The sequence below is a fragment of the Plectropomus leopardus genome, chromosome 9, assembly GCF_008729295.1.
Source record: "Plectropomus leopardus isolate mb chromosome 9, YSFRI_Pleo_2.0, whole genome shotgun sequence".
NCBI classification, from domain to species: Eukaryota; Metazoa; Chordata; class Actinopteri; order Perciformes; family Serranidae; genus Plectropomus; species Plectropomus leopardus.
In genome coordinates, this window is record NC_056471.1 from 17,304,176 (window position 1) to 17,321,171 (window position 16,996).

Below are 16,996 nucleotides of genomic sequence, written 5' to 3' on the forward strand. Positions count from 1 at the left end.
TACAATGTGTTATTTTTGAATAATATTATTTTGTTATAATATTTAAATTTTATACACAATCTGAATCTCACTATGAGTTACTGTTGTTGTTTACAAACTTAAGAACAGAGAGAATTTTCATTCAGTTTTTACTGAATATTTGAAGGTAAACTACATTTATGTTGAAATATACTTATAATACACTTATTTAATTGTAAATGTATGCTCTTGAAGATATTCTCAGTATTTTTGTCATATCATCAAGAATATCTTTATTTCAAAAATAACCTGAAGTATCCTGATATTATTTTACTGCCATATAGCCATACGGCCATACGCCTACTTGGCAAAACTCAATACACACACAGAGAAGCTGGAAGCAACCACACACTACAGAGACTGAGTCTGTTTAATCCAATCTATAGGCTCTAATGATAAAACTCTGTTCTATATTTTAACGACATCCATACCTCCAGAGATTTGACACAGGGCTGTATGTAAACATGTTTAGTAGACCACTGGTACCTCCTTGCACAATGGATGGAAAGGAGTTAAGGAAAGAGATAAGGGTAAGCAATAATGGAGACGAATAAGGAAGCCTACTGTTCGTTATTTTTGCACAACTTCCTGTCACAGCCCTCAGAATTTGAGAAATAATAATAGGGTGGAAGCACTGACATATCTGTGTGTGCCTGTGTGTACGTGTGCATGCACACGTTAATGTACATAAGCACAACTAGAGAAAAGTAAGAAGGAGAAGTAAAATTGAACAGCTGACAAAATGAGCATGTGAACAATAGGTGAACTCTCAGGAGGTCAGACTAGTTTGACACAAAATGAATATGTTGCTTCATATTTTTTACACTGAAGAAGAGACAACCCCTGCTTAAAAAGGGAGCCACATTTCTCTAACTGCCATAAAGTGCCCAAAATGCACAGAGGTGGCAGTTTATTTTAAGTTAAAGACATGAGAGTGAACAAAACTCCACTGTTTGGACTAGCATTTCGATGCTTTTAACTGAATGGACTTACACCTATTGAAGGCCTTCGGCAAACATCTGAGCAGGTGAAACTGACTGTGATAAATATTCAGCTCCATGCAAAATATGCACACAGGTATCTGTTGAAAGCTCTGCTGAGTAAGGGTAAATAAACATGACAAAGAATGACATGCAGGGAAACAGCCTTTCTGGAGCACAGCAAATAACACATGCATGACAGAATGTGACACATTACTAAGCAACCACAGACTGCAGGACAACACATAAGTAACACAAAAACAGCTGCACCATCTGACAAGGGAGAGTTTTGACACTGACAGTTTTTTTGTCAGAGTATAAGTTAGCTGTCATCTGGCCTAAGTCTTCCCTCTCCTTCTCGTCGACAATCATTCATCATTACTGTCTGTTAAATGTCTTGCCTTGCTACTGCTGGACTTAACTTTGCACAGCGGCCTAAAAATAACAAATCTGATCTGTTAGCTTACTAAGTGACAGTATGACAGCTGCAAAGAAAAGGGTTTCCCCCTAAAGCATGCAGAATGCCTTTACAGTGGTTTGGACTAATTAGACAGCAACACCAACTCTGCCCTCTGTGAATTGTTCATGGTGACACGGGTCACCATGAACAATTCAGGTAACTGAATGGCTCCTTCTTTAGACAGTCAGGCAGTTAGTGAGTCAGCAGCACAGCCCACAGAAAGTACAATAGTTTCTAAAAAACTAGGTGATAGTTACTGCGTGATATGGGTTAAGTCTTCTATCATAAAATACATTATTTTACAAGGGAGGCAACTGATGATTATTCTTTATCGATTAGACAAACTATTCTTCTATCGAAAAACTGATAAACTTCTCATCTCAGCCCTATAATACATATTGCAATATAGATATATATGGTAACAGTTGTTTGGAACTGGTTCGGTTTTGCGGCGTCAGATCTCAAACAAACCACAATCCGCTGCAAAGTTTGTTTAAAGGCTGTTGCAACTTCAGGCAGCAGAGTGACCAACTTATGTCCACATCTCAAACAGAGGCATGGAGCCAATTGGGAGAAATGTGTCTCACTCCGAGATGCACAACACCACCTCAGTCCACAAGCACCTGGTAAAAAGTAGCCGGTGTGAGTGGAATCATTTTCTCATTGTGTCCCATATGACAGGAAAGCAACCCAGTGCAAAGAATTTTACTGATGCAGTCGCACTGCATATCACTTAAGATATGATGCCCATACCTATATTTGAAAAGCCTGAGGTTTATCCACATGCTGAAAACTATCGACCCCATGTATGCGCTACCAAAAGGTGCTAAAGGTGCCCTGCCTCATCTGTACAAACTGTACAGTGAAAAAAAAATCACTTGAGAGCTGGAAAAGTTGTCCTTTGACTCCACTACAACAGACCAATGGTTCAGTAATTTGAACACAACAAATAACATCATTTGTTAACATGGAACTAATGTTGATCTACAATTGTATGATTTCAGAGGTCATACTCAACACTCTTCGACTGCAAAACTGCACAAAATGCGAAACTGTGCAATGTGCAATACTGACTTGAAAGCCCTCTTCCTTTTCCAGTTTGCCTTTGCCTCTTTTTTTTTGTTAAAATCAAAGCAAAACTTGAGTCATTTCTTTGTCATTTGCAGTTTCTTTTTAAGAGGGAAAGAAATCATTTAAAATCATGATTCGAGTTGGGTGTGAAAAAATCAGAGATGGTATTTTTAGGCCATATTGCCCAGCCTTACTAAGGATACTGATGCTGCTCAAAAAGATGGCTACTAAAGAGGAGGAGAACGAGACAACAAATTACAATATTATATTCAAAGAATACTGAGAAGAGCAAAGACATGTTGGAAATTGCCTGAAGCAACATGCTGAGCAGGTCATCCACTGACTGGGGGGTCAGCAGTCAATCCCCAGCCCCTCTGGTCTGCATGGCAAAGTATCCTTAGGCAAAAAACTGTACCCCCAATTGCTCCCGATGGCTGTGCCATTGGTATGTGAGTGTGCATGAATGTTTAAAAACAAACATTAAATAAACCTTGTATGGTAGCCACAGAGACCCGGGTGTGTGAATTGGTGAATGTGACTCGTAGTGTGAAAGTGCTTTGGTCAAACGACTAGACAATCACAATGCAAATGCAAGTCCAAGTCCATTTACCACTATTACACGGACCAACCATTAGGAACTTGATGTATTGTAATCAGAAAATACAGGCTCACAATGTCAATTGTGCAGCATAAGATTTAAAAAGAAAAGCACATCTCAATCAAACAACCGCTCAGGTGAAAGTGAGATTCCATTCTACGTCTGGTATGTCAGTGGTGTAGTGACTCTGCATTCCTCTGTGTGCCTGTGCAGCACTTTTATTACACAACTGTACTCTAACATCCAGTCAGAACAGGCTTCAGAGCAAACGAAACAGTCGTCCCTTTTCAACCTGTAAAGTACAGCAAGAATAGAGCGGACAGAGAGCACTGTACACGCCAGATTATTCCAACAAGTGTTTTTATTTCATCTAGCCACTGATGTCTGGACAAGACATTAGTCTAACTCGAGAGTGAATGACAACAGATGTGAGCTGGGTATTTAAAACTGCGTCCAGAAATCAATTTAAAAGTTTCGAAGAAGAAACTCTGTGTGAATGTTAATCTGTCGTGTGCCTCATTAACAATTTATTGGACCACGCTGAATTGCAATGGCAGGCCTGTTCTCTGTGCATTAAAACTTCCAATCATGTAGCACTTCTGTCCACATCTAATGAGTTATGTCACACCAGGAGTTTTATCTTTAACAAGTTTCAACCGGAGAATTACCTACAACTGTTGGAGTTTTTTTTTTTTTTTAGAATCAACTCAGTAATTTAAGCTTTCCATACCCATCACACAACTGTAACTTGTTATTATCACTGACTGCACCCCCACTCCTGTGCACTGTCTTCCTTCCTTGATATCCTTAACCACAGTTATGGTTTCTAACTTCTTGCCTATATTTTACTCTTCTCCCTCTGTCTCCTCCGGCCCCTGCCCATTCATGGCTCACTTGCTTCCCTTGCTCAGCCTTGCTCTCTAAAATACTCCTGTTCACTCTGAGCCAAGAGGCCCCTGCCACTAGCCGTCCATTAACCACTCTAGTTTCATGCTGGCACTCAGTCATCCTATTCTTCAGCTCACAGTATGCTCTTCTTCCCCTGAGATGTAGAGAACAGGAAACTGTGTGTCTGTGTGTGCCTACTAGGTACGTTTGTGTGTTGGAAGACTAGTACATAAAAGAAAGAGGGCAAAAGAGACCCACTGTGCACCAAAGCAAATTTTTAACTACTCTACTTGACTCTGACGACTTGAGTCAGACTGTGACTAAAGAGTTGTGACCTGACTGGTTTAATTCATGGCCTTATTATAAATCAAGCATTGCTGAGGTGGTTCCCCCAGGAAGTCGGTGCACTGCTGCACAAAGGCACACGGAGGCACATGATTTTATGCTTGAAGGAAGGTGCACTTATCATTGCAATTAATCATGATAAACACCAACGTGTTAACCTGCCTTTAGCTCTTAGAAACAATAAGTTGGGCACCATCCCTGGATACAACTCTGCATATAAGTCAAACAAACACAGCAGCAAACAGCTATCCCATAATTTATTAGAGTTTTTTTTTGGTCGCTCTCGTTGTGATTGATAGTGCTTGTGGTTATTCTCAGAGGCTGCAACACAAATGCATTGCTTCAGTTAAGGTGAGGGACAAATAATCTGTATATATCATGTGTTCTGTATCAAGACTTTACATCTAGGAAACCTTGCACTTGATTTGATTCAGGGTGCTTAAATCCAATTACAAAACAATTGTTATTACATTTAAATTTTTTGTTTTTATACGTGTCTGTTTTCTAATTCCAGTCCACATTTTCAATGTCCTGTTCCTATAGAAAAGTCAGATGACTTCCATAATCTTTTGTAAACATGACAGAAGTAATTCAACTGGTAGGTTTGGGTAGCATGCATAAGGAAGTCAGCATATATTCCAACTCTGGGAATATTAAACTTGACAGAAAAGTATGTGCTGCTTTCACACTTGCTTTAAGGTTCTCTGTTTGGCATCAACAACTGTAACATAATGGGATTGTCCTCCTCCAGTTCCAGGAAAAAGTTTCATGTGCATTTGCATGTTTGTTTTACTGCTTGGTTTACACAAGAAGTCAAAAAAATACATATTGTAAAATGTTAATGATATTTTTTCAAATTATCAGAATTGGCAATATTCTTTCAAACTGGAGTTGCAAGTTTATGTCATGCAAACAACTGTTTGATACAACCTAAAATCTCTAATAATTATACCTCAAAATAAGTCCAAAAAGGAACATGTTCAAAACTTACTCAAAGTAATGGTTATTGGTGTCCTTGATAACCATTATTCCTTATCAAGGCTTAATTTAGTAAAATAATCCATTTATCAATAAATATCTATTCTTAATATCTAAAAGAGTTTTAATACTCATTTTCTGCAGTACCGTTACAACGCAGGTACCACCTGTGCTTTCCTATTCTCTCTTATTGTTAATATTAACTACAGTCTGTACAGTAGCTGTTCTCTGCTACTATAAAAACGTTGGCATTGTCATGTTATAGCCTTGTTATATTCATCTTTGAATTTTATAAAAAATGACATTTTATGGTATTGTATTGAAGTTAGAAATCCCAGTATATTCACAACACTATCAGGGCCTGAAAAAAAATTCAGCAAACCTTTCACCCAAAAAAAAAAAAAAAAAAAAAACCTGCCAAACTAAACAAGATGTCCTGGAGCCTGAATCTGCAATCTACAGTTCACCTTGTATCCCAAACAACTGTCCAAGGCAGTGATCCCTGGCTAATCCACACTGCGCCTGCCTGCTGGGTTGAGCCAGCCTGTTTATGTCAACAGCATTTGTGGATGGTGATCCTTTCTCTCTGGGCCTGAGGAACACAGATAGCGCTTTAGGGAGCAAAGCTAAAATGACCTGCTTTTCGCTTCAAACAAGATACATGGTTCATGCTCAGTTAAAGAGGTACCTGTAAGCACAGAGAATCCTGTTAGGCATTCCTGTGAAGGTCACATGTGTCATAAAAAAGTGTGTGAACTGAGACACACACGTATTTAGGCTTGTAGACGTGCTGACAAACAGCAGGGGAACATTACAACAATACACTGTGTTTTTGTGGGGTTGAGCTGTGGTAAACATAACAGGGGTTCAATTTGGGGTTAAGCAATATTTGATGCACTGGATGGTGATTGAGCAGCAGAACATAAAGACACTTTATTTTGGTTTAAAAAAAGAAAAAATGTCCATCTGTCCTAAAATGTTCATGCTGCAAACAACCATATAATTAATTCTTACGCCAAACCTAACTATTGTTTGTGGCATTATCCCAACAACACGCTGTAGAAAAAAAATCAACAATCCCATGTCAGAGTGATCCAAAAATAGTGGCAATGTCTAGAAAAAGAGATGACTAAAAGTGGATATCCCACCCACACTGCTCCATTCATTCCCAGACAGCACAATAGAGAAACATTCACACAAGAGAAGACTCTAGATTGGTATGCCAAATACCAAGCAGGCTGGAGACAATACAAGCTTCATTCAGTCATATATCTCATCATGTTATAATCACTGTCTGAGAAGAGGCAAAAGCGGTGAGTGATGAAGTCATAGATAAGTTAATGCCACAGACAAGGTATTTGAGACTTGAGAGAGGCGATGTCACACTGTAGATCAAGTACATCTACATCCCTTAACCTCTCTCTGAACTCTGACTGTGGTGTAATAAAAATCCTGCCAGAACGGGTTCGAATTTCAGAGTTAGAGGCAGACTGAAGTCAAGGGCATGGCTCTTTCTAAGGTGGGCAGTCTGGCCGAACACACAGGTATGTACTCACACCATCTGGCAGTATGACAGTCAAACACAGACTCGTGTGAAGTGTTATCTGAGGACATTGCCAAATGGATTTCCATCACTGACTAATGTTTACTTATAGCCCTACCTAAACCTGCACATACAAAAGTACTACTGTAAGAATATGCCATTCATCAAATACTTTCCACCTTTGTCTCTGTTTTGAAAGGATGAATAAGAACAAGAGCATTATTAACAGAACAGCGTGGGCAGATTTTCTGCTATATCTCTATGTTAACTGTTTTGCACCAAAACACCAAGTCAAATTCCTTGTATGTGTAAAAGTACTTGGCAATAAAACCCAATTGTGCACTATTTATCCAAATAATATCAAAATTGCACTATGGCCAAGTGCTATATCCAAATTGCAGCAGCTGATGTTTTTTAATAAACGTTAAACGTGTCACAAAAAGCCATTTCAAATGAAGATTTGTGATGCTACAGACACAAATCCTTATAAAGTCCTACTAATAACATTTCAGATGTACGGGTACATGCTTGTTTGGTAACAACTCCAGCAAAAATCTGATAATCATCATTTTTATATTTTTACCAGTGAAAATTGTATTCAAGAACAACCTTCCTAATGAAATCGTGACTCATTCCACATTCACAATATGTGCCATAATGATTATGATGTGATTTATTTTTATTTTTTTACATTTCATGCTGCCCTCTGTGTCTTGTCATGAACACCATGCCAACAACAAAGACTGCTTACTAGTGCTGTCACACCTCTGGAATTTTTTAACTTTGATGCCTAGAAAAAAATCTGTTTTTGATACTGTTTTTGAAACCACAGGGAAAATTTGATATTAAGGGCATAGATTTTTTTTATTGACAGATGAACATCACAACAACGACTTCTCTTTTCTTGGTTAGTAGGCGAGAATAGCGGAATTACTGTGATAAACATTAAAATCCATACTGCGGAAAATGAGTATGAGACCATTTTGAATATTCAGAATCAATGTATCAAAAAAATGTTAAATCTGATTAAACTACCACCTACAACCTCCTACCAGTACTGTTACGCATACATGCCACTGAGCTCATGCCCTGGTGGTACTACCAACCTGAAAAAGTTCTGAACAAAAGGCCCGAACAAAATGTTCTGTATGTAAATAAGTTATGTAAGAAATTGTTTGAGTTCATTCCTATAGATAAGATTGAAAACACCTTGTGTTTCAAAAAACAGGGCTTCTGATTGGGTGTAATACAGGACCTGAAAACTCTCTGAGTTGTCCCTGAAAGCAAGTGTGTGTGCATCTTCTATGGTTACATACAACGTGTGTGTAGGAATTGTTTACTTAGTGACCAGATGTGTCTTCTATGCTGTGAATCTTCTATGGTTACCATTTGTCAGTGTGTACAATATCAGTTTTCACCTGCTGCTAGACAGGGCAAAGGGGTTATGTTACGCAACAGTGTTTCAGGGCTGATGAAAGGCATAACCACTGGTGACTTACTGCTCTGCTGCTCCCCTCAAGACACCCACACTGAATCACACATGCCAACACAGCCAGGTAGACACCAAATGATGTCATCACAATTAAGTCATCATGAGAAAACTCAATGTGCCAATGCCACTCCTTACCATAGGTTAGGTCAATCACACATTTTAATTCTTCATAATGTTAAAAATACACTCTGAAATCTGACAAGTTGATCTTACTTAAAAAAATAATGTTGCAAACCAATTGCACTGAAAAAAGGAAAGTAGATATAACAATCATAATTTATGTTTACTTTACATCCAAGTGTTATGTTTACTTGAAATTTAACTGTATTTACTGAGTTTTGTGAAGATGTTGCAACTTAAAAATGACAAGTGAAATTACTTTGTTCTTTATAAGTCTTAGCATCTTCTATAAACCAAGTTAGTCTGACTTAGTTCTGTTTTGTTAACATGTTCAAGAATATACAAATATGACTGATTAGATAGCAAACACCAGAATTCAGATATATAGCACAGTATACTTTACTGAAGTTACTAAAACATAGAAAGACTGATTTATTTAAACTCATTCTGAAGTTGAAATAACTTCACAAAATTAAGTGAAAATAAATAAAATTTTAAGTAAATTTACCAATTAGATATGAAGTGAATAAATCAAAATGAATAATTATATTTACATATATTTTTTAAGGCAATCACTTTCCTATATTTTTAAAGTAAAATCAGCTTGTCAGATTTCACAGTGTACATGCAGCCCTCTCTGTACCAATTACAGACGTAATTTAGTGTTATTGTACAATATGATGGGTCTGCATAGCATATCATAAATGTTGTTTGAAAATAAAAACATGTAAATCATTTGTTGACATGTTGCAGTTAGTCGGGACTGCATTACTTAATATTTATTGCACAGTTCAACACTTCAAAAGTGGGAGAGCCACCTACTTCCTCAAATGCGGACAACTATTTTGTCCTACATCATGAATCCTAGTAGTTCAGGCTGTGTTGACAGCTGATACACAGCTTTGAGTCAAGGTAAATACAGGCATGGTGGCAGTTTATTGCTCTGTAGCATCACTTGAAACAGTAGAAGCAAATATAACCATCTCAGGAGTTTAAGGAAACACTTCTGAGCCCACATACAAAAACAGATCATAGAAGTGCAACAAGTTGAACCTGTGGTATACTCACAAATTTCTTTTTTCCATCTCCATCCTCAAGGCTCTTCTTTGCTTTCTTGTCCTTCTTGGGAACAGAAGCTGAGGCTGAGTTCCCCGTGTGTGGATCCATATTTATACCGTAATCCCTTGAACTGGGTGTCAAAATAAACCCGGGTGGCTTTAATCTCCTCGCAATCAAACGTGAAAAACAAAGCAAATGATTCCTCCGAGGGTGCTTCTTAACTTTTCGAAAAAGTCAACTGTTTATTCCCTTGGGCCTAGCCTAGTGCCCTGGCTAACTTAGCCACAATTAGCACAACGTTGCTAATGATTTGGTAGAAAGCCAACTGTTACACCGAACGAGCCCCTCGCTAAGCCGCCTGTCTGTATCACAGAAGGAGGGAAATTCAAAGCACAGCCCCGAGTCCTCGAGTCGAAAAGTACGAAACAACCTGTTGCGTTTATAATATACAAACGAGGACTTATTCTGCCAATATCCACGTGTAACGAAATTGGAAGCAATAAACAATGTGGATTTTAAGACCCGAAAATATGCGGTACTAACTGAGCTAACCGTTAGCTTCAGCTAGCCTAGCTCGTTTGACTACAGTAGGTGAAGTCTCCGTGGAAAGAAAAAAAAGGCTCCGCTCTTCCGACTTCCACGAGTTGCTGTGGTGACTACAACACGGCCGGTGAGTTGGTATTACGGATGACTTGGCCCGACGGTGTCTCCTAAATTAGTTTCCATGACTGCTTACAAGTTAAGTTAACTTTTTAACCCCTGAATGACAGGGGGAAGCGACTAAGGTCTCTCGCGCTGGAGGAGTCTTCCTGTTCTTCTGACAGTCCGGTCAGAGCTGGTTGGGGAGGAGCCTGCGCTCTGCAGCTACACCTGAGAGGCTGAGAGGATTTAGCTGACAGTTTTTCCATGACTGAGCTGTGGATCCACGGATCAAATAAATACATTTAATGCGATGTCATATAATTTAGCCTAGCTGCTTATTTTTGCAATAGAAATTGTCCAGTTGACATCACCATTCATGACGTTTTAAGCAGTAAATGATGCAACACCGTTTTGTGACATAATCTAGACTATATAAACTAGTGCACTAGAACAGTGAAGTGTGCACTAGCCCTTTAGTTACTTCAAGGGCTCTAAATATAAAGTAAACAAACGTGAAAAAACACATGTTCAATTCAAAAGTCAAATGAGCAGTGTAGTAGAATACCCCAAGCAGCATGCATTTAATCTGAATATTGAAACAGCTTGTTTCTAAGTATAGCAGAAAGGTGCCACCATGGATGGATTACTGAAAAGGCCTACTAGGCACAGATCCAGAGGCCCTACTGGCCTACACTTGCAACACTGCACTTGATTTAACATGTGTACTGAGCAGAAAGAGATACAAAATGACTAAAAAAAGATACAAAATTTCCGCGAAGAGACACAAGATTACCACTAAGAGGCACAGAATGACTACATAAAATAATCAAAATTACAAAAAATGACTACAAAAAGACATTAAATAACCAAAATAGACACAAAATGTGGCTACACAAAGAGACATATAATTACCACATAAAATGACCAACAAAAACACAAAATGAATAAGAGACACAAAACAACCAAAAAAAGATACACGTCCACAAAGAGACACATTACCACCATTAACCACAACACAACCCAAAAAGACATGTCCACAGAGCGACATGACACAACCAAAAGTTTCTACAAAGTGACACAAAACTACCCAAAAAAGACACAAAATGACCACAAATAGAAACAACATACCACATACAGACAGAAAATGACCAAAAGAAACCCACAAAATGAATAAAGAGACATTAAACAAACAAAATAGAAACAGAATGAGTTCAAAAAGACACACAATTACCGCAAAGAAAAAAAGCCAAAAAACAAAAATCTGTGTGTCTTGCTTACATGGTGGTGGGGCCTTTTTGCATATCTGTGCCCATTGTCTCATAATCTGCCTGTAAGTACCACTGTACTGTAGAGATGTCAAGTTCTTTTTACTTATTTAACAATGACTTGAGTTCAGTAACAGTAACCTCTGGCATCCCACTGAAGCTCAACTTATAGCACTAGAAAATGTCCAGTAGTTTTACAATTTAGCACTAAAATAATCAAAGAAAGTTGGGATTTCCAAGGTCAGTCTGAGGAATATTATTTTTTCCCTGTGATTTTATGATTCATATAGAGTAAAAGCTCTTGCCACTGTTTCTGTTGTAACCTTTACACACTGAAAAAGTCATTTCTTTCTCTGTGTCACAAGTTTAAACCTCTATTCAAACATGTAAGATTGCACTCTCATCAGTATTGCACAAGCAGTTAATCTTATCTGATCTCACTTGTGCAAATGTTAGTGTTAATAAAAGTCATATTTAGTAACCTCTCCTTTCTTAGTGATCTAACAAGACCAGTTGCGCTGCTTCACTTTGGTCAGGTGTTTTTTCATATATCTTTTAAAGGTGAAGTTTCAACATGTGCGGCTTGGGCACTTGGCCATTTTGTCGTGTAAACATATTATGCAAACAAATAATCGGACTTGGGGCGCCACCAAGCGGTGACAGACGCTGCAGTGTCATCAGACTTTTTTTTTTTTTTTTTTCAAAAGTTAATGTACCACTTGGAGGCAATTGTGTTGTTGCAGCCTATTTTCTATTGTTCTCTAAAACGATTTCTTTGCATTCACAGATACAATTTGCACTGGGTGAAGGGACATTAGAGGTAATTGCAGCAAATGATTGACCCAAGAAGGCAAGTATTGTTCTGAATATGCTGAGTAAATCGACCTAATTTGTGGCTGATTTGTCTTCCAAAAACAGCATGTAGGCTAGTTTGCCGGTTATTATAAATTCAGCGCTACAGGCAGATGCGACTGTCTGCTCACAGTTTGCATTGTATTGTCTCAGCGCTTCTCAGATTGAGAAAAGATAAAAAATTACGCACAGCAATAATCAGCTATCTCTATATCATGTCCAGCACTCGAAATGCAGTGTTTCTCTTATACCTCTCAGACGTAATCAAACAAATGTGCGCGCACACACACACACACACAACCACACACAGGATTACAGAGATAGGCTCATCTCTCTGTCTTGGTATGTGAGAGGTGTTTTCTAACAACAAGATTGGAGAGGATTTGCGCATCACCGGTGGCACTGAAACCCACAACAGTGTGGTTTATCGCACAGGTCTCGTCATAAACTTCAGCCTCAAGTCCTCATTCTCCGGGATATTGGCTCTATAAATTGCGGGGGAGAGGTTAATTAAAAGGGAAAGAGCACGATAAGGTTAGCAGCCCTATTGTACTCGTGAAAATACGTCTGCGGACATATTAAGTGATTAACATTCGGCCTTTCACATCAGCAGCTGCAGTATCATCTTCAGCTATTTATACACATAGACAGAGACTACCACTTCAATGTACATTTGAGTATTCTTTATGTGACATTAAAGGCCTACAGTCTGTAATTTAATCAGCATTTTACAACGGACAAAAGGGTGGAAACTGTGTGTTGATTGCATCATTTCACAAGACAAGACGGTTAAGTTACAGTCATACAAAATATCTTATATACAATCTACGGTAGATGCTCTCTATGTTACCGGAAGTCACGTTTCCATGAAAAAAAAAACCTTAATCTTGTCAGGGCCAGTGTGAAATACTGTGAATTTGGACCCAAATTGCATTCTCCAGGTCAAATTTGAAAGCAGCTAGATGAATTAATACAAGCTTGGGAGTACACTGTAAAGGAATGCACAATTTGTTTTGGAAGTGCAGCGCTGGGACCACAGGGGGGGTGCAGGGGATGATGGATGGTTTCACATTTTATTCATTCATTACTAGAAAATACACGAGTCACCAATTTGACCAGGAGTTATACTGTTATCTTTCCACCTGCAGTGGGCCCATGCACACCATTCATCTTCTTAATGGTACCCCATGGTCTGCAGTGCTATCTTTGGGGAAGGGGCTGTGGGCCTAAAAGTGACACATGTGGGCAGCTCTTGTTCTAATTGAGGCCCTGACTACTTATGTTTGGGGTTGTTAGGGATTCCAGGTTATTTAGGCCTTCCAATGTGTCCAAGGCAACAACTTTGTGAGTCCAGTACGTGCAGCAGCAGTTCAGGGGTGGCCAGTTAGTCCTTAAAGGGACAGTTCACCCCAAAATCAGAAAGACATATTTTCCCTCTTACCTTTAGTGCTATTTATTGACCTAGATTATTTTGGTGTGAGTTGCAGAGTGTTGGAGATATTGGCCGTAGAGATGTCTCAATAATATAATGAAACTGGATGGCAAAACGGTTGAAAATCTCAACAGCAATTTACAGAAATCCCAACCTGGTTACTCAAGATGATCCACAGACCTTGTTGTGAGCAGTTTTAATGTTGGAACTATTTTCTTTCTATCAAACTACACCTGCAAATCGCATCACTGTGCAGAAGGAAGCGTGTGCCTACTCATGAATGAGAGGCTTGTGCTCGTGACGGCACAAGATGTTCACATTAATGACATTCTCCTTGGCTGCTGGGTTCCTACTGCTTAGGGGAAATGGGAAGACATTTTAAGACTTTTTTAATGCCAGTTGGAATAAAATTTAAGACCAATTTTACAGTAGCCAATATTGACAAGAAAAACAACATGAACCAACATCAATTACTAAAGGCAAGGGAGAATTTCATTTTATTTTTAAATAAATATTGAGACATAAAATGTGACTTTTTGGTCATGTTAATGCAAGAGATAGTTGGTAAACTATTCTTACTATTACTGTTCTTTTTTTTTAGTTACCCATTATTTAGAGCTCTTCCAATGCAATGTAAGAAAAAAACAATTCCTAAAAATCCTACTTCTTAATACTGAACATTCTAAAGACTTTTGAAAGGTTGATTTAAGACTTTTTAATGCCAGTTAAAGCCTATGTTTAGGCTAATGGATCCAATGCCTTTTAAGACTCATTAAGGATCTGTATGGTTGTCACGGTAGCAAGTCTAGTGTTGCTAGGTGAGCTAGCAGTAGATGCACGCTTCCCTCCGCACAGTGATCAGGTTGGCGATGTGGTTTAGCAGAAAGAAAACAGTTCCTACATAAAACTGCTCACAACCAGGTCCGTGGATTATCTTGAGTAATTTGGTCAAGCTTTCTGGAATAAGACATTGCTGTTTTTCAGATGTATTTTTTGGCGCTTTGAGCACCACAAGCCAAGTGCAATCTCGTTCTATTAAATTTGAGACATCTGTACAGCAGATATATCTAACACTGGGGAACTCCAAACCAAAACAATCCAGTAAGATAAAAAGCACTACGGGTTAGAGGTTAAATATGTATTTTTGATATGGGGGGTTAACTGTCCCTTTAAATCCCCACGAGAGCCTCACTTAAGACCCAAAGTCCCAGAGACTTGTCCCGGGGGTCTAACCTACTTGTAGGAGGTCCGGGCCTCTCTCAGCGACCTGTCATATGGCATGGAGGCGAAAAAAGAGTTCCGGAGCTGGCAGTTGATGAAGAACACAATGAGCAGCACCAGTAGGAAGAGCAGTAGGCACATGACAATGTAGGTGATCAGGTCCGGTTTGTGGAGCTCGCCCTCCCGGAGCCCTCCTCCCCCTCGCCCCGTGGTGGGTCTCAGGAGAGCGGCCACACTCACCGAACCGCCGTGGGAGGCGTTCAGGGAGGAGGGGGCGTGCGTGGACTGGGCCATGAGCACCAGGTCGAAGTCTGGGGAGTCGGTGGAGTTTAGGAGGATCTGCCTCAGCATGGCGCCCCGCGTGCTCACCGGCTGCGTCGGTCGGCTGGAGGATGAAAAGACACGGAGAAGCTTATGTAGCCTACTGACCCCGTGTTTGTGCAGTCTGGGTGTCCTAGTTCTAATGCACCTATGAAGAAGAATGTGTGACAAATTTGGGGATTTTAGGATATGAATATTAAAAAAAAATCCAGCCATCCCATTGCACGTAAATACTTTTATGTCTGACAAGGTCACTGATAAACAACCAGTGACACAGATCATCTACACTGCATACAAATTAGGTCATAATGATGTTATAAGCTTTAATAAAAACACCATAAAGTAGGCTGCAATCACTCTCCTCGACTATGACTTTGTGTGGAATTACTTACTTTGGTTTGCGCTGCGAAGAGTTCCGCAGGTGAGCTGGAAAAGACTAAATTCCGGCTCCGCATTCCTCAGCGTCCCCGGCTGTGTCCGCTCCAGCCCCGCCGAGGACGCGCTGTGGAGAAGCGGCGGGTCGATAGCTTCAAACCTGCGCCCACAGACCATATGTAATGGGATATTAACGCCGCGTCTGCCGTAACATTAAACTGATCAAATCCACGTGTCAGCGCAGATCAGGGTCCCCGTGAAAGAGCACATTCCACTTGTTGGCGTTTAAATCCAAATCGTCCTGCCGCGCGTGTGTTTGAGCACAGACTGCGATGCGATATCCAAATGACTCTAGGGTCTGTCAGAGGTGGCGAAGTTTAGCGGCGATCATTGGTGCGCATACACGTCCTTTTGCGCGTCTTGGTGCGCAGCAGGCTTCAACAAGATCTCCTTTGCTTGTGCGCACAGGGGCGCAGAGGAAGGAAGGGCACGCCGGATCCCGGTGCTTTTCAACCCCCCTCGCTTGTTATTTTATCCAGTAAAGGGTCGATACGTGTCAGATAGAAGCTACCAACGGCCTGCCCTTACGGAATTATCGATCCAGTTTGACTAAAACGAGACGAAAGGAGGGATTAATGAAGGACAAAACACAGCAGCATACCGGGTCGTCAACAGCTTCCCATCCTCGCCTTAGATTTGAGTGTGTGTGTGTGTGTGTGTGTGTGTGTGTGTGTGACAAAGAGAGAAAGAGAGAGAGAGAGAGAGAGAGAGAGAGTTGCAGATCTAGAGAAGGGAGGGCGCTGGAGGCACGTCACCAGACAGGGATACAAGGATGTGTGTTATTATTGTAAAGAGTGTCACTATCTATCTATCTATCTATCTATCTATCTATCTATCTATCTATCTATCTATCTATCAGAGAAAGTTGATTCGGAGCCATTTCTGTGTCAGTGTGGGGAATGTCTCACACTGGGGTGATGGGAGGAAAGGAAAGGGTGTGAGATTGGTAAGTGCGTGTAAGAACTCAGTGGGGTGATTACATTTTAGAAAAGGTCTGCTAGGTAGTCTTTTGTCTGAGTCTTAGTGCCTGACTCATCCGCAGCCCATTTCCTGGAGGAAAGACTTAAAGAGCAACAAAACTGCATCTGCATCTCACATGACCCTATCTGTGTGTTTAGAACATAAATGTGTGTGCTCCTTGTGACACAGATTTGACATTGGGTGCTAGACACTGGAATGAAGGTGAGAAAGGTGGAGATTGGGAGATAGGTTGCTCTTCCATGGTGCCTCGGACATGAGTGTGCATACAAAGGGCCAGACCCTAAAAGCTCTGCCG

General features: G+C 40.0%; 2 protein-coding genes across 3 annotated transcripts in view; both read right to left on the reverse strand.

Moving 5' to 3' along the window:
• LOC121947924 (protein diaphanous homolog 1-like) overlaps window positions 1-10,375 on the reverse strand; it is a 116,888-nt gene extending 106,513 nt beyond the window's left edge. Inside the window, 1 exon segment of the mRNA XM_042493120.1 lies at window positions 9,562-10,375. Coding sequence (XP_042349054.1) covers window positions 9,562-9,660 — 99 coding nt within the window. The 5' untranslated portion in view covers window positions 9,661-10,375.
• Window positions 10,376-14,672: 4,297 nt separating this feature from the next.
• On the reverse strand, window positions 14,673-16,329 carry LOC121948449 (small integral membrane protein 32-like). Of its 2 annotated transcripts, none has more exons than XM_042493844.1 (2): window positions 15,678-16,329; window positions 14,673-15,349 (listed from the first exon to the last, which is right to left on the reverse strand). In XM_042493844.1, exon 2 carries the CDS (start codon window positions 15,313-15,315, stop codon window positions 14,977-14,979), a length of 339 nt encoding a protein of 112 aa, XP_042349778.1. In that variant the 5' UTR covers window positions 15,316-15,349; window positions 15,678-16,329; the 3' UTR covers window positions 14,673-14,976. The 2 variants fall into 2 exon arrangements, with proteins under 2 accessions (XP_042349778.1, XP_042349779.1); XM_042493845.1 differs by having other exon boundaries at window positions 14,673-15,433.
• Window positions 16,330-16,996: the final 667 nt, after the last annotated feature.

Excerpts from the sequence above, each read along its gene's own strand:
- LOC121948449 (XM_042493844.1), bottom strand. The coding sequence starts at position 15,315 with ATGCTGAGGCAGATCCTCCTAAACTCCACCGACTCCCCAGACTTCGAC.